At 52.6% G+C, this 21,982-nt stretch overlaps 2 protein-coding genes across 2 annotated transcripts; both read right to left on the bottom strand.

The window, feature by feature from the left end:
* Nucleotides 1-9,612: 9,612 nt before the first annotated feature.
* On the bottom strand, nucleotides 9,613-12,003 carry IUM83_00647 (Endo-1,3(4)-beta-glucanase 1; the record flags this gene model as incomplete). Its single annotated transcript, XM_067924432.1, has 1 exon — nucleotides 9,613-12,003. One exon carries the CDS (start codon nucleotides 12,001-12,003, stop codon nucleotides 9,613-9,615), a length of 2,391 nt encoding a protein of 796 aa, XP_067789123.1.
* A 504-nt stretch (nucleotides 12,004-12,507) lies between these two features.
* IUM83_00646 (CENP-b protein 1) lies at nucleotides 12,508-12,897 on the bottom strand (the record flags this gene model as incomplete). Its single annotated transcript, XM_067924431.1, has 1 exon — nucleotides 12,508-12,897. One exon carries the CDS (start codon nucleotides 12,895-12,897, stop codon nucleotides 12,508-12,510), a length of 390 nt encoding a protein of 129 aa, XP_067789469.1.
* Nucleotides 12,898-21,982: the final 9,085 nt, after the last annotated feature.

Below are 21,982 nucleotides of genomic sequence, written 5' to 3'. Positions count from 1 at the left end.
AGATTTGCTACATTACGTGCATGAAGACTTTCAAGGCGGTCACCAAGGCATCACCCGGACTTACGAGAAGCTCTGTTCGGAGTTAAAATGGCCGGGAATGTACGCTGATGTTGAACGCTGCGTGAAGAGTGTGTCGACTGTGCAGGTTGCAAGGGACGGCCTCCCAATGAAGGCCTGTCGCCCGGGAATATCGAGCCCAGACCCCCGTTTGAAGTGGTCTCGATGGATGTTGTGACTCACATGCCGGAATCCGAACGTGGGAACACTTTCCTGTTGCTGTTCCAAGACGCGTTTTCTGGATTCGTGATGTTTAAGTCCATTAGGTCTACCACTGCTCAAGCCGTGGCCGAAGTCTACGAAGAGTGCGTATTTCGGAGGTTCGGAGTGAGCTCCATGGCCAGACATGATCGGGACCCCCGCTTCATGAGCGAAGTCTTTACGTGGTTTCGAGTACTTCTGGAGAGTAAACAGCGAGCTACCCTCGCGTATCGCCCGCAAGCCAATGACCGGCAAGAGCGATCCGTCCAGGCAGTTGTCCGGAGCATCCGAGCCTACATTGCCGAGGCTGACCAGTGTGAATGAGATGACCACGCAGACAGGCTCGTGTTTGCGCTGAACACCTCGGTCGATGCCACGCGTCTGGATACACCATTCTACTTGGTGCACGGCCGGGACGCTCAAGGGACGTTGTCGGCTATGTTGGGTCCGAAACCCTCTAGCGTTCCGGAAAGAACAGCTTACGAGTGGTGTCGGAAGATTCAGCGGTAGTACAATTATGCGAAAGCATGTGCTGCGGAATTGCAGACGAAGGCGAAGCGTCAGCGTTCGGAAGCCCAGACGCAGAAGTGGAGAGAGTTGTCCGAGAGACTGAAACCGGGTTTCGAGAGGGGAGATCTGGTTTGGTTATACATTCTGAATGTCCAACTTGGTCTCAGTCGGAAACTCGCCCATATGTGGCATGCCCCCTTCCGGATAGAGGAATTACACGATGGTTTTCGGGTCAAACTCAAAATCGATGACACTGGATATCGGGTTAACCCCTGGGTCCATGTGAGCCAACTCAAGCCCCTTGCCCTCTTCCCTAAACGTCCAACCACAGAGATCGAGGTGTCTAAAGACGACGATTTTGACGCTGCCCTACTTCCTGAAGACAGCTGGGAACCTGACTCTGAGCGTGATGAATACGAAGTTGAGAAGATCCCGGACCTCAACTGGTCCAAGCGCACGCGGACATCCAGACGTACGCGGGAATACCTGATCAAGTGGAAATGGTATGAGAATCCGGAGTGGTTACCTGAGTCGCAACTCAGTTGTGGATTTCTTCTGTACGAATTAAACCAAGGTGCACGTGCATGAGCCCGGTTCCAGATGATGCAGGCCGGGGATGATCATCCCAGAGCTTAGTGTCCAGATGAATGGGCTGTCTCGACGGAAAGTGCTCTGAACTGGTGGAATTGTGGCATGGATGTTGGCATGGTAATTTGAAATTTTACGCTCGTGGATTCGATGGAGTGTTCTGATGGTGAATTTTGGAGTCAAAGGTGGCAGGACCTTTGCGTTTGGAGACGACAGGACTATGTGATTGAAACGATGACAAGACGGCAGGACGAAATGATCTAGGAGATTGCTTTCAGAACGAATATGTATGAGAAGGCAGATGCTACGCAGATGACTTGGCCCAGAAGCTAGTATTCGATCGAATCGCGCTGCCCATCCGGAATCAACCTGCGGAGGACGGTTTCCGGAAGGTGGGCAATGTGCTCATCGTCCGAGGAACAGAGTGCCCACTGCACGCGTGCCGGATCGTGGACATCCAGAAGCTCTATCTGCTCCTTCAGGGAGTAACGCAGGTTGGTACCGGGCTTGGTGTGGTCTTGATCCATCAGTATATAGTAGCAGATGTGCTTGGGGAACTTCCAAAGCCGGGCTCGTCCCAGACAGAAGCAGGGACAATCTCAGCCACCTGCCGCTCCTTCGAGGCGACGCGCTTCTTGAGGCTCTCTTGATTCTTGATCCGTCTGACCCAGATTCTTCGGATGTAGTTGGAACTGGAGTCCCGGTCCAACCCAATCCGGTGGAGTGCGTGCCAGACCGCTTCTGCGTTGTCGTCCATCAAGTCGACCCAGTCCTCGATGAGCCTAACTGCGCGGTCGTCCAGACTTGCCCGACGGTGGAAGTAGAACTCTGCGCTTCTGTTGATCAACAGAAGCTGACATTGCATCCTGGACAAACCGGATTACGGCTTGTCTTTTGGTAAGGAAGTTGATTGCATCTGCTAGAGGCCCGGTCTCTGCGTGAATCTTCGCGGTGTCTGCGCCCTGCGCAGATCCGTGGTCTTTGTCCTTGTTGTTGCAGCTGACACTATGCAAGTGTTAGCGGTTTTCTGCGGCTGCTGTATTGCAGTCGTAGATCCTCCCCCACTTAAAGTGGAAGCCATCACTCCGATTAAACTCGGTAGACGTGGATGCCTCATGGCATTCACGTAGAACAATGTATTCCCGGTTGAGGCATGCACTGAGTAGTTGATGGAAACGCTGCCATCGATAAGCACTCGCTCCAGTATTGGAACGAGTGAGCGTAGCTCTTCAAAATGTCGACGAGTACGCGATTTACGCGCTCGGTTTGACCGTCCGTCCGCGGATGATCCGCAGTCGACATGGAAAGCTGGCTCCCAAGAAGTGTAAACACTTCTTGCCACAGATGCGCTGTGAAGCGCGGGTCTCTGTCCGACACGATGTCGGACGGCATGCCATGGTGTTTGAACACCATGTCGACGAACAGACGGGCCGTCTGCTTCGCGGTCACTTCTGCCGGCACCGCAGCAAGATGTACCATCTTGCTAAAGCGGTCGACGAAGACCACAACACCGGTTTTCCCTCCGCTGTCCGGGGGAAGACCAAAGATGAAGTCCAAAGACATGGACTTCCAACACTCCGACGGAGTCGGTAGTGATTGCAGTGGAGCCTGCGCGAATGGCGCAGGCTTTACGCGTTGGCATACCTCGCAAGCACGGATGTACTTGCGCACCCACTTATACTGGTGGTGCCAGTAGAGGTCGCGCGTGAGAAGGACGTATGTCTTCTCACGTCCGAGATGTCCCGCAGTCGGGGCATCATGATACTCGTACATGATCCTGAGTCGCAGGTCATGGTCATTCGGCACGACAACGCGATCCGCATTGTCGTCGACTCCATTGTAAAGCAGTATTCCGTCGTGCACTCGAAAGCGGAGTGCACGCGCACGAAGGTGCTTGGGCAGCTGCTGACGAACCTTGTCAGAAGGCGCTGTGCCATAGGCCAGCAAGAGTTTCGTGTCCGCGTCGTGCGCGTACGCGGCCTTCACATCGTCCAACAGAGACGATGTGGGTTTGCTCGATCGCATGGCGTCAATGGCATTGACGTCAGCAGCTTCTGCGTAGTCCGGCCGACGTGATAACGCGTCGGCCACTACATTCAATCTTCCGGGTTTGTATTCGACCCGGAAGTTATACTCCGCAAAGAATGAGAGCCATCTCGCCATTCGCTGTGAAATGTGTGGCGACTTCACTGCGGTACGCAGTGAAGCATGGTCGGTGTAGACCACAAATGGTCTACTCCCAAGCAAATACACTCGGAACTTTGCTAGTGCGTACCTCATGGCAAGGAGTTCCTTGTCATGCACCGGATAGTTGCGCTCAGCTGGCTTCAGCTGACGCGATTTGTAATAGACGACACGATCACGGCCCTCGTGATCGTGCTGCATCAACGCGCATCCGATCGCGAAATCGGATGCGTCACACACTACGTGAAATGGGCGATCTTGGTCAGCCACTGCCAAGCTCGGTGCCTCAGTCAAGCCCCGCTTGACTGCATCGAATGCCTTTTGGCAATCGGGTGTCCAATTCCACACAGCTTCCTTCTTGAGAGGCTGTGACAGCGGGCGGATCTTGCCCGCGTAATCCTCCACGTACTTGTGCAAGTACGTGGTCAAGCCAAGGAACTGCCTCAGTTCCTTGACACTTGAAGGCGTTGGCCATTCATTGATCACTCTGACCTTTTTCCGGGTCAGGGCGAACACCATTTTTCCCTACGAGACACCCGAGGACGGGTATCTCGCTCGCCCCGAAGATACACTTCTTCCGGTTCGCGTAGAGCTTATGTTTCGCATAAGTTCAAGTAGCTTTCGGAGATGCACCCTGTGCATCTCTACGTCGGCCTTCCCGTCCACAGCCCGGCTGTGGATGAACACATCATCGAAGTAGCTCGGTGCGAAGTCGCGCACCGAGCGCAACAAGTGCGTCACGCACCTGTTGAAAGTCGCAGGGGCGTTCTTAAGCCCCTGTGGCATTACTAGCCATTCCTAGAGCATGCCGCTTGGCGTGCTCACTGCCGTGAGAGGGATATCGCTCTCACGCATTAGGATCTAATAGAATCCATCTCGCAAGTCGAGAGCACTGTAAACGGTGCTCCCGGCCATTGAATCGATGATGACATCTTTTCGTGGTATCGGCGTCTGTGCCGGTACCGTTGCATCGTTCAGCTTGTTGTAGGCATGAACGATGCGCCATCCACCCTGTGGCTTTTTTACACAGAACGTCGGAGCACTGTGCGGGGACTTCGATTCCCGCACTTGTCCAGCTTTGCGACGACTTTCAAAGAAGTCGTCGATCGCCTCCACTTGATCTCGCGGCAGTGGCCACTGCCGCGTAACACAATACTTCGTGCCCGGCACGAGATCAATCTCGTGCTGAATGCCCTTATCCTGCGGAAGCTCCGCCGGAATCTATTCCGGGAGTACGTCTTTGTACTCCCTCAACAATTCGTAATAGGGACTCGACTTCAGTGAGTCCCAGCCTTGTTCCTCGAAGCGCTCTCGCTTCGTCTTCGCACTGAGAGTGTCTTCACTCTCAGTGGGACTTCCCATGAAGAGCTGTCTCAGCTCTTCGCTCTCGCTCTCCGTTCTTTCGCTGTCCGAAAGAACCCAGATCTGCTCGATGCGTCCATCGTGCAAGTCGCGCGTGAAGCGCTTCCAGCTCATGACTGGAAGCGAAGTCAACTCCGACGCCCTCGTCGGAGGGTTAGCGAGTTCCATTTCCTGATACTGGAGTCCAGTATCGGTACGCGTCAAGACGTTCAGCGTCTCGACGCTCGGCGTCACCGCCGCAGTCTGCCCGGCAGACAGTTCTCGTTGCGTCTCGGTCCCGGACCGAGACTTGCGCAGCGTTCATCGCATGCGCCGTCTTCTTGTTGTGCGGAGCCCGGCTCCACACGGTGGTTCTTCTGGTCCAGGCCCGGCCATGGACGGTTGTTCACCGGCGGACACTGTCCGCGGGCGCGCGGTATCAAGCCCGGCTTGATCGCATGGCGCTTCGTCGTGCAGCCCGGCTGCACGACAGCATACAAATTGCGTCAGTACGGGACGTTTGCATCTGTCCGTACTGTTTGCAGCGTCACCTCCCGGAGTTGACACGCCTTTGTCACCTCGACGCCAGTTATTGGCGGAGCCCCTCATCACCGAGGGTGCGTCGACTCCCGGAGTCGACGCGTCGTCGTTGACCTGACCTCTTCGGTCAGGGACTGTCCCATGCGTACTTGAACGCGAGTGTTGGTTCCGGAACCGACACATCCTCATCTTCCGACGTCGTCAGCACCGCCGACGTGGATCCCACTTGTGCGCGTCCTTGCGCACCCCTTGGGCATTCCGGGACAGCGGCATTAAGCGCAGTCTCGACTGGCGAGTCGCGCGCACCTGCTGGTGTGTGCGCTGCGGTAACAGGGCCATTGCTCTCTGTTCCGCAGCTGCGACCGAAGCGCACGAGCGTGCGCTTCTTCCAGTCAATTACCGGATCATGCCGTGCAAGCCACGGCATGCCCATTACTACGTCGAACTTATCGTCCAGGTCCAGGACGATAAAGTGTTCGACAAACACCCGTTGTTTGTACGAGAAGCGCACGTTCATGTCGCGCTTCTCGGTCTTCACGATGGCACCTGTTGCCAATCGAACTGCTAGAAGACTTTGAGGTACCTTTACCTCCTCGAAGTCAAGACTCGGTAAACTCCGCAGTCGAAATAAGTTGTTCGACGCGCCCGAATCTACCAGAGCGCGAAGAGAGTCGCTCGCTCTCTTTGACGTTACCTTCAAGATGACCAGATTCGGCCTGTCATCTTGCTTCTTGCAGCGAGATCTGGTCTCACTGGGGGCTGCAATCCTCAATGTCGCGTGCCCAATGTCGGCACGTGTGACTGCATTACCAGTAGGGGCCCCGCGCACATTACTTCCGTGCTGCTGGAGACCAGCAGCCGTTGCATTCGAGAGATCCATTGGTTCCGGACCTCCCGTGCTCACTACCGGGCGCGGTTGCGGCCTCGGCACGTTCACATGCAGTTTAGCCTGCCGCAGGCTAAACTCTTCTTGCATGGCAAGAGTAATCGCAGCTTCGAGAGTACTCGGGTACTCTCGGAAGAGATAGGTCTTCACAGGCCCATCTCTAAGCCCCTTCATGAACGTGACGACCTTGGTCGCCTCGTCAATCGGGTTAGTCACGATATTTGATACCAAATATCGTGCGCGCTGTGCGTAAGCATGGACGTCATGCTTACCCTGCTGAAGGTCGAGGAACTCCGCCCTCGACCGGAACTCGTTTTGCGAGGGCTCAAACACTTGTTTGAGCTCCTCTTAGAATACTTCGTACGTGCTGAAGTACGTAGGATCGGAGAGTCGGCGTCCATACGCCCAACTCCTTGCGCGTCCGCCAAGGCAGGACATGGCGAACGCGACCTTCGACAGCGGGTCGACGATGCGTCGAGCCGCTATGGCTGTGTCGAGTTCGACAAGCCATCGGAGGAGAGGCTCGCCCTCTCTTCCCACGTAATTGCTTACGCTCAACTTTAATGGTTGAGCGCGCGGTGTCGTCCCTGACGACGCCGTCATTGAGGAAGCAGCGTCACGCTGCTCCTTCATGATGAACCCCAGAGCAACACCATGTTGCTCCGTTGGCGATAGCGTACGCAGCATCGTAGCTATCGCCGCTTCTCCAATGACTGTTGACAGTCGTTGGAGGGCCTCCCACTCTGGGTCAGACAGGTGGGGGCAGTCAGCGCGTGCAACATGCGTTGCAGGCGTGTTGGAGTTCTCCATGGGCACCTCCGTGCTCATGTGGTTCTCGGCTCCGCGTTCGTACACCTTGTACGAACGTCAAGCAGTCGGTCGTTGGACGGACTACAAAGTGCTACCAGGTGTAGTGGATCTAACTTGACTCACTACTTTACCTTACACGTTGCGCAACGTGTATGAGGAAGCGTAAGTATTTAGTAATTACTTGAGTTAATTATATTTGAATACACAAATATAATTTAAATCAGATAAGACTCCAAGTGACTTAGATTAGGTGAAATGAGAACTGTATTGTTTGTAAATTGATCTCCTCCTAAATCTGCTAAAACTGTTTATCATCTATGAAAGGGGTTGACAGCGGCTGGCTGTCAGAGCCCCGCTAATATGCATGTCTCTGATTGGTAGAAAGATGCTGCTTTCTACCAATAGGATCTTTGGGTATGTGTGGACCACTCACTGTGGTGGTCCACTTCAATGTATCCATTGGTGTGCCTTACACCAAGGTGAGGAAGTATCCAAAACTTTTAACAGATAACCTATCTGTTAAAATCACAAGTGGCTTGAAGTCACTTGCACGTGTAACCCCGTTACACAATTGATCTTCGCGCACTTCATGATACGTTCTTATGAGGCTGGGAGTCGGAGAATGGAGGTTCCTGACTGAAGTGCGCGGGAGGGGGGAGGCCGGAGAACCACTCGTCCTTGCGTCTTTCGAAGATCTTCCGTCAGTTGAAGTATGGGTACATTAGTAGTGCTATTATCACTACTATCCACGTTGGTATGGGCTACTATTCAATTAGCACTACTAATGGCTCGAACCCCAGTTCTATAGTAGTTGTAATAGTAATAGTAGTGATAATATGCCTACTAACGATACTATCCGGGAGTACTACCGAACCCTGCTCCAGACTCTTGGACAACGCGGTGCGTAGAAAATCCATAGCAGACGAGGTTGGACGGAAGGAAGGAGAGCTTGTAGTTTGATAGAAAATGTGAAAGTATGTGGATGAAAGCGATAACAAACACCATGAGATCAGGCGCCTCAGACGGTATTGATGCAAATAATAATAAACATAAGAATGGCGTCGTTAAACTGGTAAGAACTACGTTTATCGACGTTACAGGTGTCCCCGCTGAATCTGCAACTGCCATCGGCTATCTACCGCGAACACAGTGTGCGGGAGTCTACCAGTGCACAAGATTTGCCACAGCTGTCTGGTGAGATGTACTGAATTATTATATTGAGTTCGGTAAAATATCTCTCTGCGAATGAACATTATATCTTGCAGGACATGCATCGTACACCACAACCAACTCCATTTACCTAAAGTCCTCATGACGAACCAGCCCAAAGTTAACAAGAAGGCATACGTGCGCCTGACGCTGGGTGAGAAGGTCATGGTGTGCGAGATGGAGCACAAGCAGACCGGCAACCGATCTTTCAGCATCCACGCACTTGCCTTCGACTTGCCCCGACCTCCGTCTGAGCGTACTTTGTATTGCATTATTGGGGATAAACCATGGCTCAGGAAACTACAGTACATCAGCGTATATAAATGCAGTACATTAGCGTCTATGCGCAACCTGTGCAGATGTTGTAACCTCGCAGTTTTGTTTTGGTCCCACCTTTGCAGATTCAGCGGGAACACCTGTATCGATGTTGTTAGCACAATATACAAGCTCCTATTTATGCATATTTACTATATACAATTTAACTGGGATAATAACAACAGTCCACATGTACACTTCCATGAATAGACCTTTCTTTTTAAAAGAGTGTTTGTTTAATCCCAATGTTGATCCCAAAAAATGATCCTTTTTTATCCAAAATTTGATCCAAAGCTAGACAAAATTTGATCCAAATCTGACCAGTCTCGCGGTTGATCTACCGTATATATATCGCTAAGGTGTCACTATATACATTTTAACTGGGATAAGAACAACAGTTGAATAGACCTTTCTTTTAAAATGAGTTTTTGTTTAATCTCAATTTTGACCCCAAAGAAATGATAGTTTTTAATCCAAAATTTGATCCATCTATAAACAAAATTTGACCCAAATTTGACCTGTCTCGCGGTTGATCTATATATAGTTATCGCCAAGGTGTGCACCCCTGCACAATATGAAAAGTCCCCCTAACCTCTTCAAAGTTCAATATGAATCGTTGTATGCAATTGACTGATCCATCGGCAATCCTAATTTATCCAATCGAAACATGATTTGAACAGCTAATCATTACGCCGTATTAGGCGCCACGCACGCAACCTCCATTTTATATAGTAAGATATCTCAGCTGAAATTGCTTTACTTTTACGAATTTTCTTGTGCTGTCGTGCACTGCACTTCATGTAATTCTGCTTGTATCGAGCGTGATTGAACTTTTTAAAGTTTAAAAAAAGTACTTCAGAAAACGGAGAATATTAGAGGGACCGCCAAAATTGATGCTTTAGACGAAACGCAATGCAACTACTTCTTCCGTCTTTCTTAGGGTGTTGAATACGCCGTTGTCTCCTGCGAAATTACGCCTGGACTGTCAACTTGATAGCTGCTGATACATTCACATTCACGTCGTCTCTGCAGCGAGTGGCTGCGTTGTAAAGCGCCCATGAGCGAGACAAGCCATCGTCCATCGATGCGTTCTTCAACTTGTGCAGCGACTCCATCGGGTTCACAGTCGCTGCGCTAACAAGAAGCAACGAGAGCCAGGTATTGTTGCTGTTTTTCATGACCACAATACGCTCCTTCGATAAGATGTCGTTCCATTCCTGCTCCACAAAAGTCGACGTACGAGCCAACTCGTTGATCGGAGACACTGGAATCATCTGAATTCCGTGGATCGCGTACTTCCGATCCAGAAACCAAGTATTATACCACACCCTGTTATCGAAGAAAACGCCTGTCACGTGGTTCCGGACGATTTCAGGCGGGTGGATAGTGTTGTCAGACTTGAGCAAGAAATACGTTCGAATCGCGTGGGCATCCAGACGAAGCATCAGACTTCCCAGATCTTCCACTGCCTTGTTGCCTGTTACCCTGCCCCACAACGTCATGCCATAGTAAAAGTTGACATCCTCCGACGTACTCTCCTCATCCTTGCCATTGTCGATCGAGGTCACTCCGTGAGAGTACGAGTGACCCAAATACCATGAAAAGTGACGGAAACAAGGGAAGTACTTGTCGTCGGCACTAGGGTTCGTGACGTCGCGCAGCATCGTCCATATTATCCTCTCGAGCTCCGGCATGCGGGACCAGTTCGGGTCCAGGTGCTTCAGCATGGCAGATGCCGTCACGAAGTAGCCGTAGTGGTAGTGGTGGTCGTTGTACATGCCGTTACCGAACTCCGTGTAGATGCTACCCGTCTGGAAGATCGAGCTCGAGATCAAACCACTGTATAGCGTATCGTACATGAGCGGCGGTGAGAGCGTGTTGTTCAGCACCGGCTCGATCATAGCCTCCAGCTTCTCCAAACAGTACGACAGCAGCGTGGTGTCCGTACCCACGATAGAACTGTCTGCTGCCATCAGACACAGCGACGCATACTTTTGATAGTACTTGCCGTTGTAGTACCAGCTCTTAGCATTCCAGTCTGACCAGTTAGCCATAATGTCCTTTTGCAGCGTTCGGAGCATGTCCGTCTCCGCAACGATCCACGCAGACGGCTTACGCGCCGGGTAGAAGTCCACCTCGAAGTCGGCCTCCGGTTCCACGAACGACCACGTCGGTGTAGTCGTAACCTGGCCCACCATCTCACCGCGAGTAGCCGAGTGCATCACAATAGCTCCGGCACTGGTTGACGTCGTCGGAGACCCAGTCAACGACTCCACCTGGTGCGGCAACGCGAAGTGCAGCAGACCCACCGTCTCGCAGCTGCTGCCCTCCACGTCCCAGTGCAACGAGTAGCGCGTGCGCGACTCCATCGACACGCTGCCACCGCGGACCATACACGAAGCAAACTCGTCGTAGACCGTGTCGTCAGCGTTTTCAGGCAGCAACGCCACTCGAATCGTGCCGGAGTAACCAGTGTCTGCCACCAGTGACGACCCAGATGCATTCACCGAGAACACCACCGAGTCCTCCACACGGAGCGAGAGGCTCTTGTCACTGGCATACAGCACCCACGTCTGGCTGTTGTTGAGGTGGATGACGAACTTGCCCGGCGCCGAGTCGTCCACGTCGATGATGTCGTGCTCCGTGTCGATACGCGGTGTGAGTCCGTCGTACGTGGCGGACACGAAGGCCATGCCGCTTACCAGTGCCGACTCCATGCATTTGCCGCTGGCCTCGTCACACGTGCGTAGTTTGGCGCCGCCTTCGTCCCACTCGTAGACCTCATACTTTGGCTCGTACAGGAAGAACTCCTCCGACGATAGCGTTAAGTCGTTGTGGTACGAGTGGTTGTATTCCTTGACTGTGCCATTGACCTCCGGAGCGATCTCGCGGTACGTGTACGAGTAGCAGGTTTGCAGCCCGTAGGGAGCCATTCGCGGCAACTTTACCGCGTACGGATTAGACCACGCGGCATAGTTTGTCACGTTCTTGAGGTCAGTGACGTGAATGAGATTTCCCCACCAATCGTTGGTAGGAATGGGCTGGTTGAGAGCTTCTTCGGCGACATTGATGATCGGTACAATCTTCTTTAGGCTGTTGTTGCGTACGAAAAGCTCTTCAGCTGGTCCGTCAGTTCCGAATGGCGCGAAGTACCCCCCACTCGTCGGGTCTTGTTTGATACCGGTACTGGAGGAGGTGTCAGGGGTGGGGCTGAGTGTTCCGATTAGCTTCTCAGTCGCACCTTTGACGGTGTCCTGCAGGAAGTTGAAACCTTCACCGACGTCGGGGTCGGTGGGTGATGCAGTGGCTTGATGAGCAGTCACTACCAGCAGGGTGGCCTGCAGCAGTGTGAATACCTTCATTATGTCGGGGAATGGTTCTAGCAACTGCCCAGTGGTATCGACGCTGCTGGAGAGGGACTGGGCACTGAGTGCGCAGTAGGCGGCAAATGCGAGAATGGTTGCCACTCGCTACATGCTCAAACTCCACGTGACAGACAGATCCCTTGCCTACCCCATCGGCGCGCGCTGAGGTGTAATAGTAGGGGGGGACTGGCTGCTTTGGGTAGAGCACTGCGTACCATTGACTTGTTGCTGTAAAAACACTGTCCAAGTCGGTTTCGTGATCACCACAGATCACTAAAGTGAGGCAACCAGGAAGATAATGTTGGGCTTTGCTGTCGTCGTATGAGTTGCTTGTAACGTAGTGGAAGCTTGGGTTCGTAAAGGGCAAATTGAATAGTGATATTGTAATTTAAACTACGTACAGACGGGGGCAACGCCTGATATATAACAACTTTCAAGTGGTATGAACCAATTAGAGGGCATAAATTGCCATTGATGGGACAAAGTACTTGATTTAGTTAATTATGTCACTAATTCCACATATAATCCGGCGTGGCGCCAACAAGATTTGATGGTGTCGGCGTCCAGCGCATTCCACGCGTTGCTGCACCACGTGACTGCGTCCGACGTCTCGACTACAAAGGGGTCCAGCTCGCAGCACAGTCTCCAGACTGCCTCTTCGCCGCAGTCTTGCAGTACACGCCGCTTGATCCACGCGATCACACCTTGGTCCATCGGTTGGATCGCCGCTGTCGTGTTTGGGGGCAAGAACTCCACCTCCACGTTGGCCACTGTGTCCTCCGGAGGTATGTGCACAGGTGCATTGTCTAGTAGAAGCAGAATCTCCCTCGTGGCCTCACCCATCGACTCGTCCAAGTCCTCCACGTTTGCTCGCGGGTGCGCATTGCACAGAGGTCGAGCTGTTGCTGCTTGGTGAGGCGCATTCTCCGTGCTTGCCGCTCCATTTTGTTCGTGTCAAATTCGAATATCCCGCCCAGATTCAAAACCCAGCTCTGCCAGCAGGTCCAGCTGGCCAATGGCGATGGCCAATGTCAGTGCTCCAAGCTCTTCCCTCTATAATTGCATAATATTACGTTCTAAAGGTTATAGGATGACACCCGTTCCTTATTCACGCCCCCGTCTATACTCTATTGTATGTACTCTGGAACCCAGAGTCTGACGACTCGTTGTTGAATTGACGGGTCCCATAAACTTCACCTTGAAGCCGTCCCGCAAGCCGTCCCGCAATACATGTAAGTAAATTACCACATAATTATAAATTACGAGACCAGTAATGTGTATAACGCAATGCGTTACACTGCTCGTGAGCATGGCTGTTGCCCGATCTCGCTTTGAATCAATCGTGTCGGATCGTTGTTGGCGCCCTATGCACTGCTTCATCAAGTGTAGTAGTGGTTCACAGATCTATTTGTGTAGATTCTTGATACTCCCTCCGTTTCACATTACTTGACCAATTTCGACTTTTGCGGTAATCCGAGCTCTTGGTTTCTGTATCGCGAACAGTTTTGGCGCCCGATGTATCGATGGTATCAGGGTGACAGCCGTCAAAAATAGCTTCCTCCTGCAGTGCAGGTTCTGCACTTATTTTGATGTCCCAATTGACTGGGGTTGCCAGTCAAAATTACTTTGATTATCCCATTTTGGAATTCTGGTCAATAATCTGAAACGGAGAGACGGAATGAGTAGTTGACGGGTTAGGCTCAGTTTTATATCGTCTCAACAGCGAGATGGGACCAATCAGAGCTCGAGTTTGTAGTTGACACCCTTTCTCGTCCCGCTGGGAAATCGCGTAGCACTGTTATAAACCAAATTAAAAAAAGAAAATGTACAATCCATGTTTTCAGTCGGAGGGCACTCAAATCTTGCAGGAGCGCTCAAGCTGAATCGACCTCCTGGCATTTGAGTATGAACAGCCCGCAGAGTCAGTCCAATGGTCCTGGTTGCTACGAATCCCTGGTCAACGCTGGGTCGGTCTTATACGCGCTTTAACATCTACGTGCAGTAGTTCACCTTGACCCATAGGATTTGTAGCGGATTTGCAGACGATGACACCCGTCCCACAAGCCAAACATGTTTGGACATCTTTCGCCTTGTTTGGGATTTTTGCCTTGGCTTCTTTCCCTAACCCTGTTTGCAACCATGTACTGTAGGACCAGCTAATTAAAAATGGACATGTATCGACACGCTGCCAGACTCCTGGCATTGACCAATGTCGTCCCGAAGGCTCCACGGGATGATACTAGACTGGATAGCCTTGCGTAGAGTTTTTTGTAAATCGATTCCATCGCTGGTATTTATCTGTGAACCCTGGGGCATATCCAACAAGCAGCTTCGAGCTTCCTTGAAAACATTGCTAACGTTACTGACACTCCATAAAATCACCAGGTTCGAGAAGAGTTGGTTGTCGCACACGAGATACACGTGCGACGAACAAGATTAGTCTTTTCACCCACGACTCATATTATGTGCGAAACTGTACCGGTACACATACACCATTAGTTCGCGCACAGCAGTGTCTGCAAAAGCGCCCGACAACGAGTACAGACAACGACGGATAAATCCGGGCGACACTAAAATCCGGGTGAGACAGATCCCCATTCGATCCCCATACAAAATCTAACCCCATGTTTATCCAATGAAATGCTTAAATGAATTATTTTAGAGCCAATCAGAAAGTTAACGATAATGAGTGGTGTTAAGCTAAACTCCTTTGCCGACACAGTAATTTGAGGTCAGTTGCGCAATGAAGCGCGTCGAGCACGTGACGGCTACAGGGTACGGAGCGGCACAACTGGGCCAAGTGGCGGGCGGCCAGCACCTGGTAGAGCCCTCCCAAGGACGTGCTGACTAGATGTTGGAAACTGGTGGGTAAGATCAGAGATGGGAAGCACCGGGAACTGCGATCGCCTGGACACGAAGACACTAGTTAGTACAGGCACGAGTAGGAATAACAATTTCACTCTCTCTTTTGCGTTCTTACCCCACAGTGTGCACAGTGCAGCCGGTCTGAGGATCCGGCTTGTACAGGTTATTAGCCCAAAGAAACATGACCACCGACGAGGACAAAGGCCCTGGCGCACCAGCGCCTACACTTGCAGCTCCCGTTGCCAGTCGCGCAAGGACTGGCAAGGTGGATGACGCTGAAGAGCTGAGCACCACTGTCACCCACGAAAGGGGTGATGGCAACGATGCTGGTGCTCCCGCGCCGGCAACGGGGGCCGCGACTGCAGACCTAATGACGCTCTTGAAGGGGATGTCGGAACAGTTGATGAGATTTGAGGAGTCGCATGCAAAGCTTAAGGCCTCGCAGAACGCGATAGACAAACGCCTAAACGAGGATGAGACAAGGTTCGCGAGAATCAAGCACCCGCACCAAGCGAACGCTGGCCTCTTCGCGTCCGAGCTCGGACGCGGATCGAGGATGCACATTGACTTGCTTGAAGCACCGCCTCGCACGCCGCCCGCAGCAGCACTGCGCAGACCCACGGTATCGCCGCAGTACTTCGAGCAACGACGACCCGACTACATTCGGCCGTCGGATTTACAGCGTCTGTACGAAGCAGAGCGCGCTGCCGCGCAGACGCCAGCACCACCTGTGCCTCCTCAAGCTGAGCAAGCTCAAGCCGATCTCGGAGGTTTCCAGCAGCAACAGGGTGTGCGTTACCCGGACGCTCGGCAGAAGAAACTCGCAATCAGGCCTTTCAATGGCAAGGAATCGTACGTTGGTCTCGGGTCTGGATTCCTGGAGTGGGGACGACGTTTCGAGAGACAAGTCATACTCGGGCAGTCTGCATATGGATTTACATGGCCGGAGGACGTGAAGATTGATCTCCTGGTGCATTCTCTCTCCGGTACTGCAGAGAAATACTACAACAGGCAGGTCGAATCCTGGGTAGCGCAGATGCCGACACTCCAGTACGTGATGGAGCGCATGCTCGAGACGTTCAAGACCACCATCACTCCTGCGCAAGCGATGAAGTTGTTCACCACGCAGAAGAACCCCAAGAGAACGTGGCCCGAACACTACATGTACCTAGTGGCTATATCGGAAGCGTGCGGCGGAGATGCTGACTATCTAGTATTGAACCACATTGTTCAATACGATTCTCTAAACTTGCGCATGGTACTCATGGCTAAGGTCGATGTCACGAGGACGGACTACTTGCAGCAGGCGGAGGAACTGGCACACTTTGCCCAGGCCTGGGAGCTGGAGTCGTCCAAGGGTAAGGCTTTCGGCCGAGATGTGGTGAGCGCAGTAGGTGAACGTCGGGAGGAGACTCGGAAATGCCATAGATGTGGCGAAGTCGGCCACCTGCGCGCGGCATGCTCAGAGCGTGCAAAGGCTGCGGATATCACGTTGGCAGTGAATGAAATGCCCGACGAGTCGGACGAGACGTGGATCCTGGATAGTGGATCTAGCAGGCACCTAGTGAATGACGCATCGTGTCTCGAGAACCCGGTACGATGCAATGACCGGTGCATGCAGCCGAACGGTGAGCCTCTGGAAATCAGTGTAAAGGGGTCCGTGACGCTGTGCGTTACCGCGTGTGGAGTACCGCAGACTGTCAAGCTGACGGAAGTGTACTTTTCGAAGAACGTCGTGCACAACTTGATCTCGTACGGTCAGCTGGATAACAAAGGCTGTCTGCTCACTGTCAAGGACGGGAAACGAATGATGGAAAATGCGGACGGAAAAGCGGTTTTTGACTTGCATCTGCAGCGAAATGTTTTCGTGGTTAAGGGGTCCGTAGTGAAGAAGCAAAAGCCTGCGTCTGATGTGATCATGGCAGCTCTGGATAAAGAGGTCAACGGAAATGGTGGTGAGCAGAGCAGCGTTCAGAAAGGAACACTTGTTGAGTTTCATAGACGCCTCGGGCATCTAAATTATGATGCAGTGGAGCGGCTTGCCAGGGACCCGAGTTCCGACATCGAGTTGACGGACCGGAAGAGGGTGAACTGCCTGACTTGTGCGCAAGGGAAGCAGTCGAAGAACAGACAGTCGGGTAAAGATACGGGGGAGCACTCGCCGATCGATCGTGTGGGGGGGGGGTGATCTGCTCTGACCTCAAGGGCCCGATGACACCGCGGGACCGACTCGGGAATCGCTACATGGTGAACTTCGTTGACCACAAGAGTAACTACTGCAGGGTATTCCTGGCAAAGACTAAAGACGCCGCGGCGAAGCAGTTCGAGCACTTCCTTGTGTTTTTTGAGAAGCGCTTCTACTGTCGGATTCATGTGCTGAGGACGGATTCTGGGGGCGAGTACCAGAACGTGGACCTGCTCTGCAAGAAGACGGGTGTTGCGCGGCAGCGGAGCGAGGCGAACAATCAGGCAAGTAATGATAAAGCCGAGCGTATGCACATGACTATCATGAATATGGCCAGGAGCATGGTCTTTGCCTGTGGGCTGCCCGTGACGTTTTGGGGGGACGCCGTGCAATATGCTGCTTATATATTGAACTGATCACCGACCAGCGCAAATCCGGGGAAGGTGTCGCCGCTAAAGGTGCTGACGATGCAGACCCCCTCACTGGGCGAGATAGTGGTGTTCGGTTCTCCGTGCACAGTGCATAGGGATCCGCGTAACAAGAACTTCTCGCACCGCGCCCAGCAAGGAATGATCGTCGGCGTGGGCGAGGAAACTAAAGGCTACAGGGTGTATCTGCCGAAGGATCGGGTAGTGATAACGACGCAGCATGTGAAAAACATTGAAACCCTGGACAAAACTCAGAACGATCTAGTGCAAAGGCTGTACCTGAGGGACGAAAATGGCGACAACGTGGACGAGTCTACGAGCGAAGGTGAAGACGTCGCTGAGGGGGCTGATGGTGAAGGCATCGGGGCTGCAAGCAGCCGGAAGAAACTCAAAAAAGCAGCCAAGAAGTCGTGGCAACGAGAGCGGCCTGTGACGCGTTCGGTCACGCAGCACACTGCGGACAACGCGGACAAGTCCGCGCAGCAGGAGGAGACACCCGCGGACGTTGTGAACAGCGTGGTGGAGGCAGACCCTAAACATTTTCGCGAGGCTATGCGTAGCCGGCACCGCGAACAATGGCTGAAGGCCATGAATGAAGAACTGCGTGCTCTGGAGGAGAATGGAGTGTCGGAGATCGTGCAAGCGCCTCGCAAGGCACACGTTCTTCACACCAAATGGGTCTATAAGACCAAAACGGATGCGGCAGGGGACATCGAGCGCCGAAAGGCGCGGCTCGTGGCTTGCGGAAATGAACAAGAGTTTGGTGTGGATTATAGCATCACGTTCGCCGCGGTGATCGACATGTCCAGTGTGAAGCTGATCGTGGGGCTGGCGAGGAAATGGAGAGTTCCAGCGAAACACGGAGACGTGCCTAACGCCTACGTGAAAGCGGGCAAGGAACCGGAGCTAGTCATTTATATTCGCTTGCCGCAAGGAATGACGATTTCGGAAGACATCAAAAAGAAGCTGGGAGTTGCAAGTGATGACGATTTGGTGCTCGAGCTGAAGAAGGCGTTGTACGGCCTCAAACAGTCTGGACGATTGTGGAGCAAGCTGTTGCAGGGAAAATTGCTGGCTTTGGGCTTCGAGCAGAGCATCACGGTGTGTACTACAGGTGGCGGCTTGGGGTGCTGCTCGTAGTTGGAGTGTATGTAGACGATCTGTTGGTCACTGGAACGCGACAGGATGATGTAGACGCATTCTTCGGGGAACTGTCTGACTTGGCAGTGAACGACCTGGGCGCCGCGAGCAAATTCCTTGGCATGCGTGTTACGTACAGCGAGGATGAAGGATACCATCTGGATCAGGAAGCCGCGATCGAGGATTTGTTGCGGGAGTTCGGAATGGAAGCGGCGCATGCTGTGCGTACGCCGATTGGCACGGAGTGGAATGAAAACTACATGACAGAAGCGCTGCCTATGTCAGGAGGAGTGGGGGTCGTGACGGTGGGACGATTCCAGTCGCTAGTTGGGAGTTTGCTATGGATCTCTCGTTGCACGCGTCCAGACATATCCTTTGCTGTGCATAAAGCAACGCGTAAGACGCACAACCCCTCGATGTCGGACTGGAAACTCGCCAAGCGTAACTTAACCCCTTGAACGCGAAGCCTTTTCAGCGCCCTCATCGGTCGAATTATCGTGTATGTCAAGGGGTGCGGTTACTATAATGAAACCAAGATGTTTTGGTATCGTGTATATTGGATAGGCACACCGTAAACCTACTCCTACAAATCCGGCTCCTCGCTTATCATGTATCGCCATGATATTGCCCGCTAATGATACGCGTTTAACGTGTAACTTGTATGTACCAAGACAAAATAAGTCCATTTCGGCGATAAAACCAGGATGGACAGGAACAAAGCTGTGCCAAAGCTGTGCAAAGTCGCAATAACAATACCCAGATGTTTGCACCGGACGTTGCGACAGAGCAATATGTATTGAAAAGGGACAGAATCAAGGACACACTCTTTGCTTACTCCGCGGTGCTAGCAGTGCGTGATCGCTTTTACTGGTGGGGGCCGCCCGTTGTCGACCCTTCGTCGGAAGCCGCATCCTCTTCTTCTGCAGCGCCCTCAACAGACAGCACCGCCGGCGTCCGAGCTCGAATGTAGCGCTTCCTCGCTCTCTTCGGCAGAAGGGTTCCGTTCCGCCACGCTTTATGCCATATCTCGAAGCACGACATGGCTGCTCCGTTGTGCTTGTGGCGAACTTTATCGCAGAGGAACACGCGCCAAGCCATCGGCTTCTTCGAGGAGGTCTTCAACTTGCAGTCGCTGCAATAGAGCGACGAGTCGCCGCCTTTTGCGTCATCGGTGTCCTTCAGCAACGAGCACACCTTGCAAGCTCGCGTCCGCCGCTTTCGGCCTGCTTGGTTGTTGCCTGGGCGCCACTCGTCATTTGGAACAGGAACATGTCCTCCATTTCGTGGCTGCGCTGGGGCCTTCGCCGGCGTTGCTTGGGCGTCCTCAGCACTCAACACCCCCTCCCAGTCGTCCTCCGTCAGCTGACAGAGTTCCAAGTGCAGCTTCTTCACGAAATTGACGTGGCTCATCTTCTTCAATCCGTCCGCCGCTCGCCGCGCGTTGTACACAATGTAGGCGTTGACTATAGCGAGATTTATGAGCCCCAAGAAAAGAGACTTGTAATACTTCTTGCATTTGATGGCAAGCTGCAATGAATACCTGTTTGGCATGTACATACACGATTAGCATATTTGATAAGATGTACATACAGGATATCAGTAGTTGCCGCTGCAGACAAGTTGATCGTGCACGTCCACGCCGCCCATTAGTGTTTGGTAGTCCTTCAGCACTCGTGGACAAGCAACATCTGATTGTTGGCCGGATAGTTTGTCACACACAGGTCTCGGACAGTGATGTCTTCAGTCTTTTGGAGCTCTTCTCTTATCTGGTCTTGTGTCTTCGGCTTGAAGTCGGGGTGCATTTGCCTTCAATCCTTTCCTCCATCTTCTCCCTAAAGTAGCCGTTGCTCGTAGTTGCTATGTCCTCCCAAAGCGTTGGCTGAGCAAAGAAAAAGAACGCACCAGACGGTGTAGATGCAGCTATCAACGATCGAGAAGTAGGTCCATATTCTCCATCATACAGCCTAGGGTAGTCTGTCTGCATTGAGTTGGCTGGGCGGGCCTCGTATGGCTCCATGAGATAGTCGTACGGGGTTTGCTGGATGAGCGGCTTCCGGTCACGTTTGGTAATCGCCTCGAGCAGCTCCTTGGGCACATTACCACCAGCAAGCTGATCAGCACCTCCGGCAGCTATAAGCAGCTCCGGGTCAAACATGATAGCTGGGTCGTACCGCAGTTCTGGTTGTGCAGGGTCGTCCTCGTCAAGATTCACACACGGCTCGCCGTCTTCAGTAAGCGCATCATCACCCCAGCCAGTGCCTTCATCGTTTTCACCGACCGAGTCGAGTGTTGAGTACTTTACATTGCCGTCTGTTTCAGCGTCATACCGTGTAAGCTCGTTTGGGAAGAATCATCGCCCGAGCTGGACTCGTCCCCGTCATTGTTACAGGATATGTCACGCGGTGATACACCAGAGAAAGCTTCGCCACGAGCAGCCAGAGGTGTCATCGGTGCTGCATCTCCATCAGGCTCCGCCGAATCAGTACAAGATACGAGCGTAGTACAGGTTAAGCGATAATCCAAACGTGTATCATACAATGCGGTTGTCGGACCTTCGCTGGCTTCAGAGCTGCTTGCTTCGACGCTTGCCCGCCGCTGTTGCTTGCTTCTTTTGATCCGCTTTCGTTTCCCGGTGCTTCTCCTGGACTTTTTCGGGGGTGGGCTTTTCGTGTTGGTCGCCGTGGTTGCTGAAGTATCACTCGAGCCGTGAGGAGGTCCCGTGGGTGAAGCAACATCTTGGGCCTTTGCAGCTAGTTCTAGCACACGTACGACAGGGAGGACGTTAGGAAGCGCTGTAACATGCAGGGCCGCGCAAACTTACCCCAGTCAATACGGTCGAGATAATTCATTAGCTCCTTCTCGCCCACGACGTAGCCCTGCCTACGCACGCCCCCCTTCTTCTTCTTCCCAGGCATGACGTACGTGAAGCTGTCCGATAAGCCGGTGGGCTTGCTGCTTCTCCAGCCAGCTTTGGTGAGCTGGCGCCATCGTGCCTGAAATGCCATCTGTGCTGCAGCCGGCGATTCTGAAACTGAGGGAGACAAATGAGTGGCGGCTGAACTCACCTCTGAGAAGAAATAAAGATGAGCATGCACCATCACTGTACCTGTTGTTTCTTATACTTGAAGTTCGTACTATCTATGTTAAACCGTAGTACTCGTCGGGAGGGAAAGGGTACGCCACCTACCCCACATTTACTTAAAATGTGCATATGGGCTTACTAATTTCAAGTCAAAAATCCTTAACGTGGACCGTACACGTTAAGGATTTTCTGGTAACATGTACGGTCCAGGCTGTCGCGTTTAAGGGGTTAACGTATTTCGCTGGTACGAAAGAGCTACGTTTGCAGATGAAGGGG

This window comes from Phytophthora cinnamomi (assembly GCF_018691715.1).
Source record: "Phytophthora cinnamomi strain GKB4 chromosome Unknown Contig53, whole genome shotgun sequence".
NCBI lineage: Eukaryota > Oomycota > Peronosporomycetes > Peronosporales > Peronosporaceae > Phytophthora > Phytophthora cinnamomi.
Note: the sequence above shows the minus strand (reverse complement) of the source record. Positions and strands in the feature narration are given on the sequence as shown.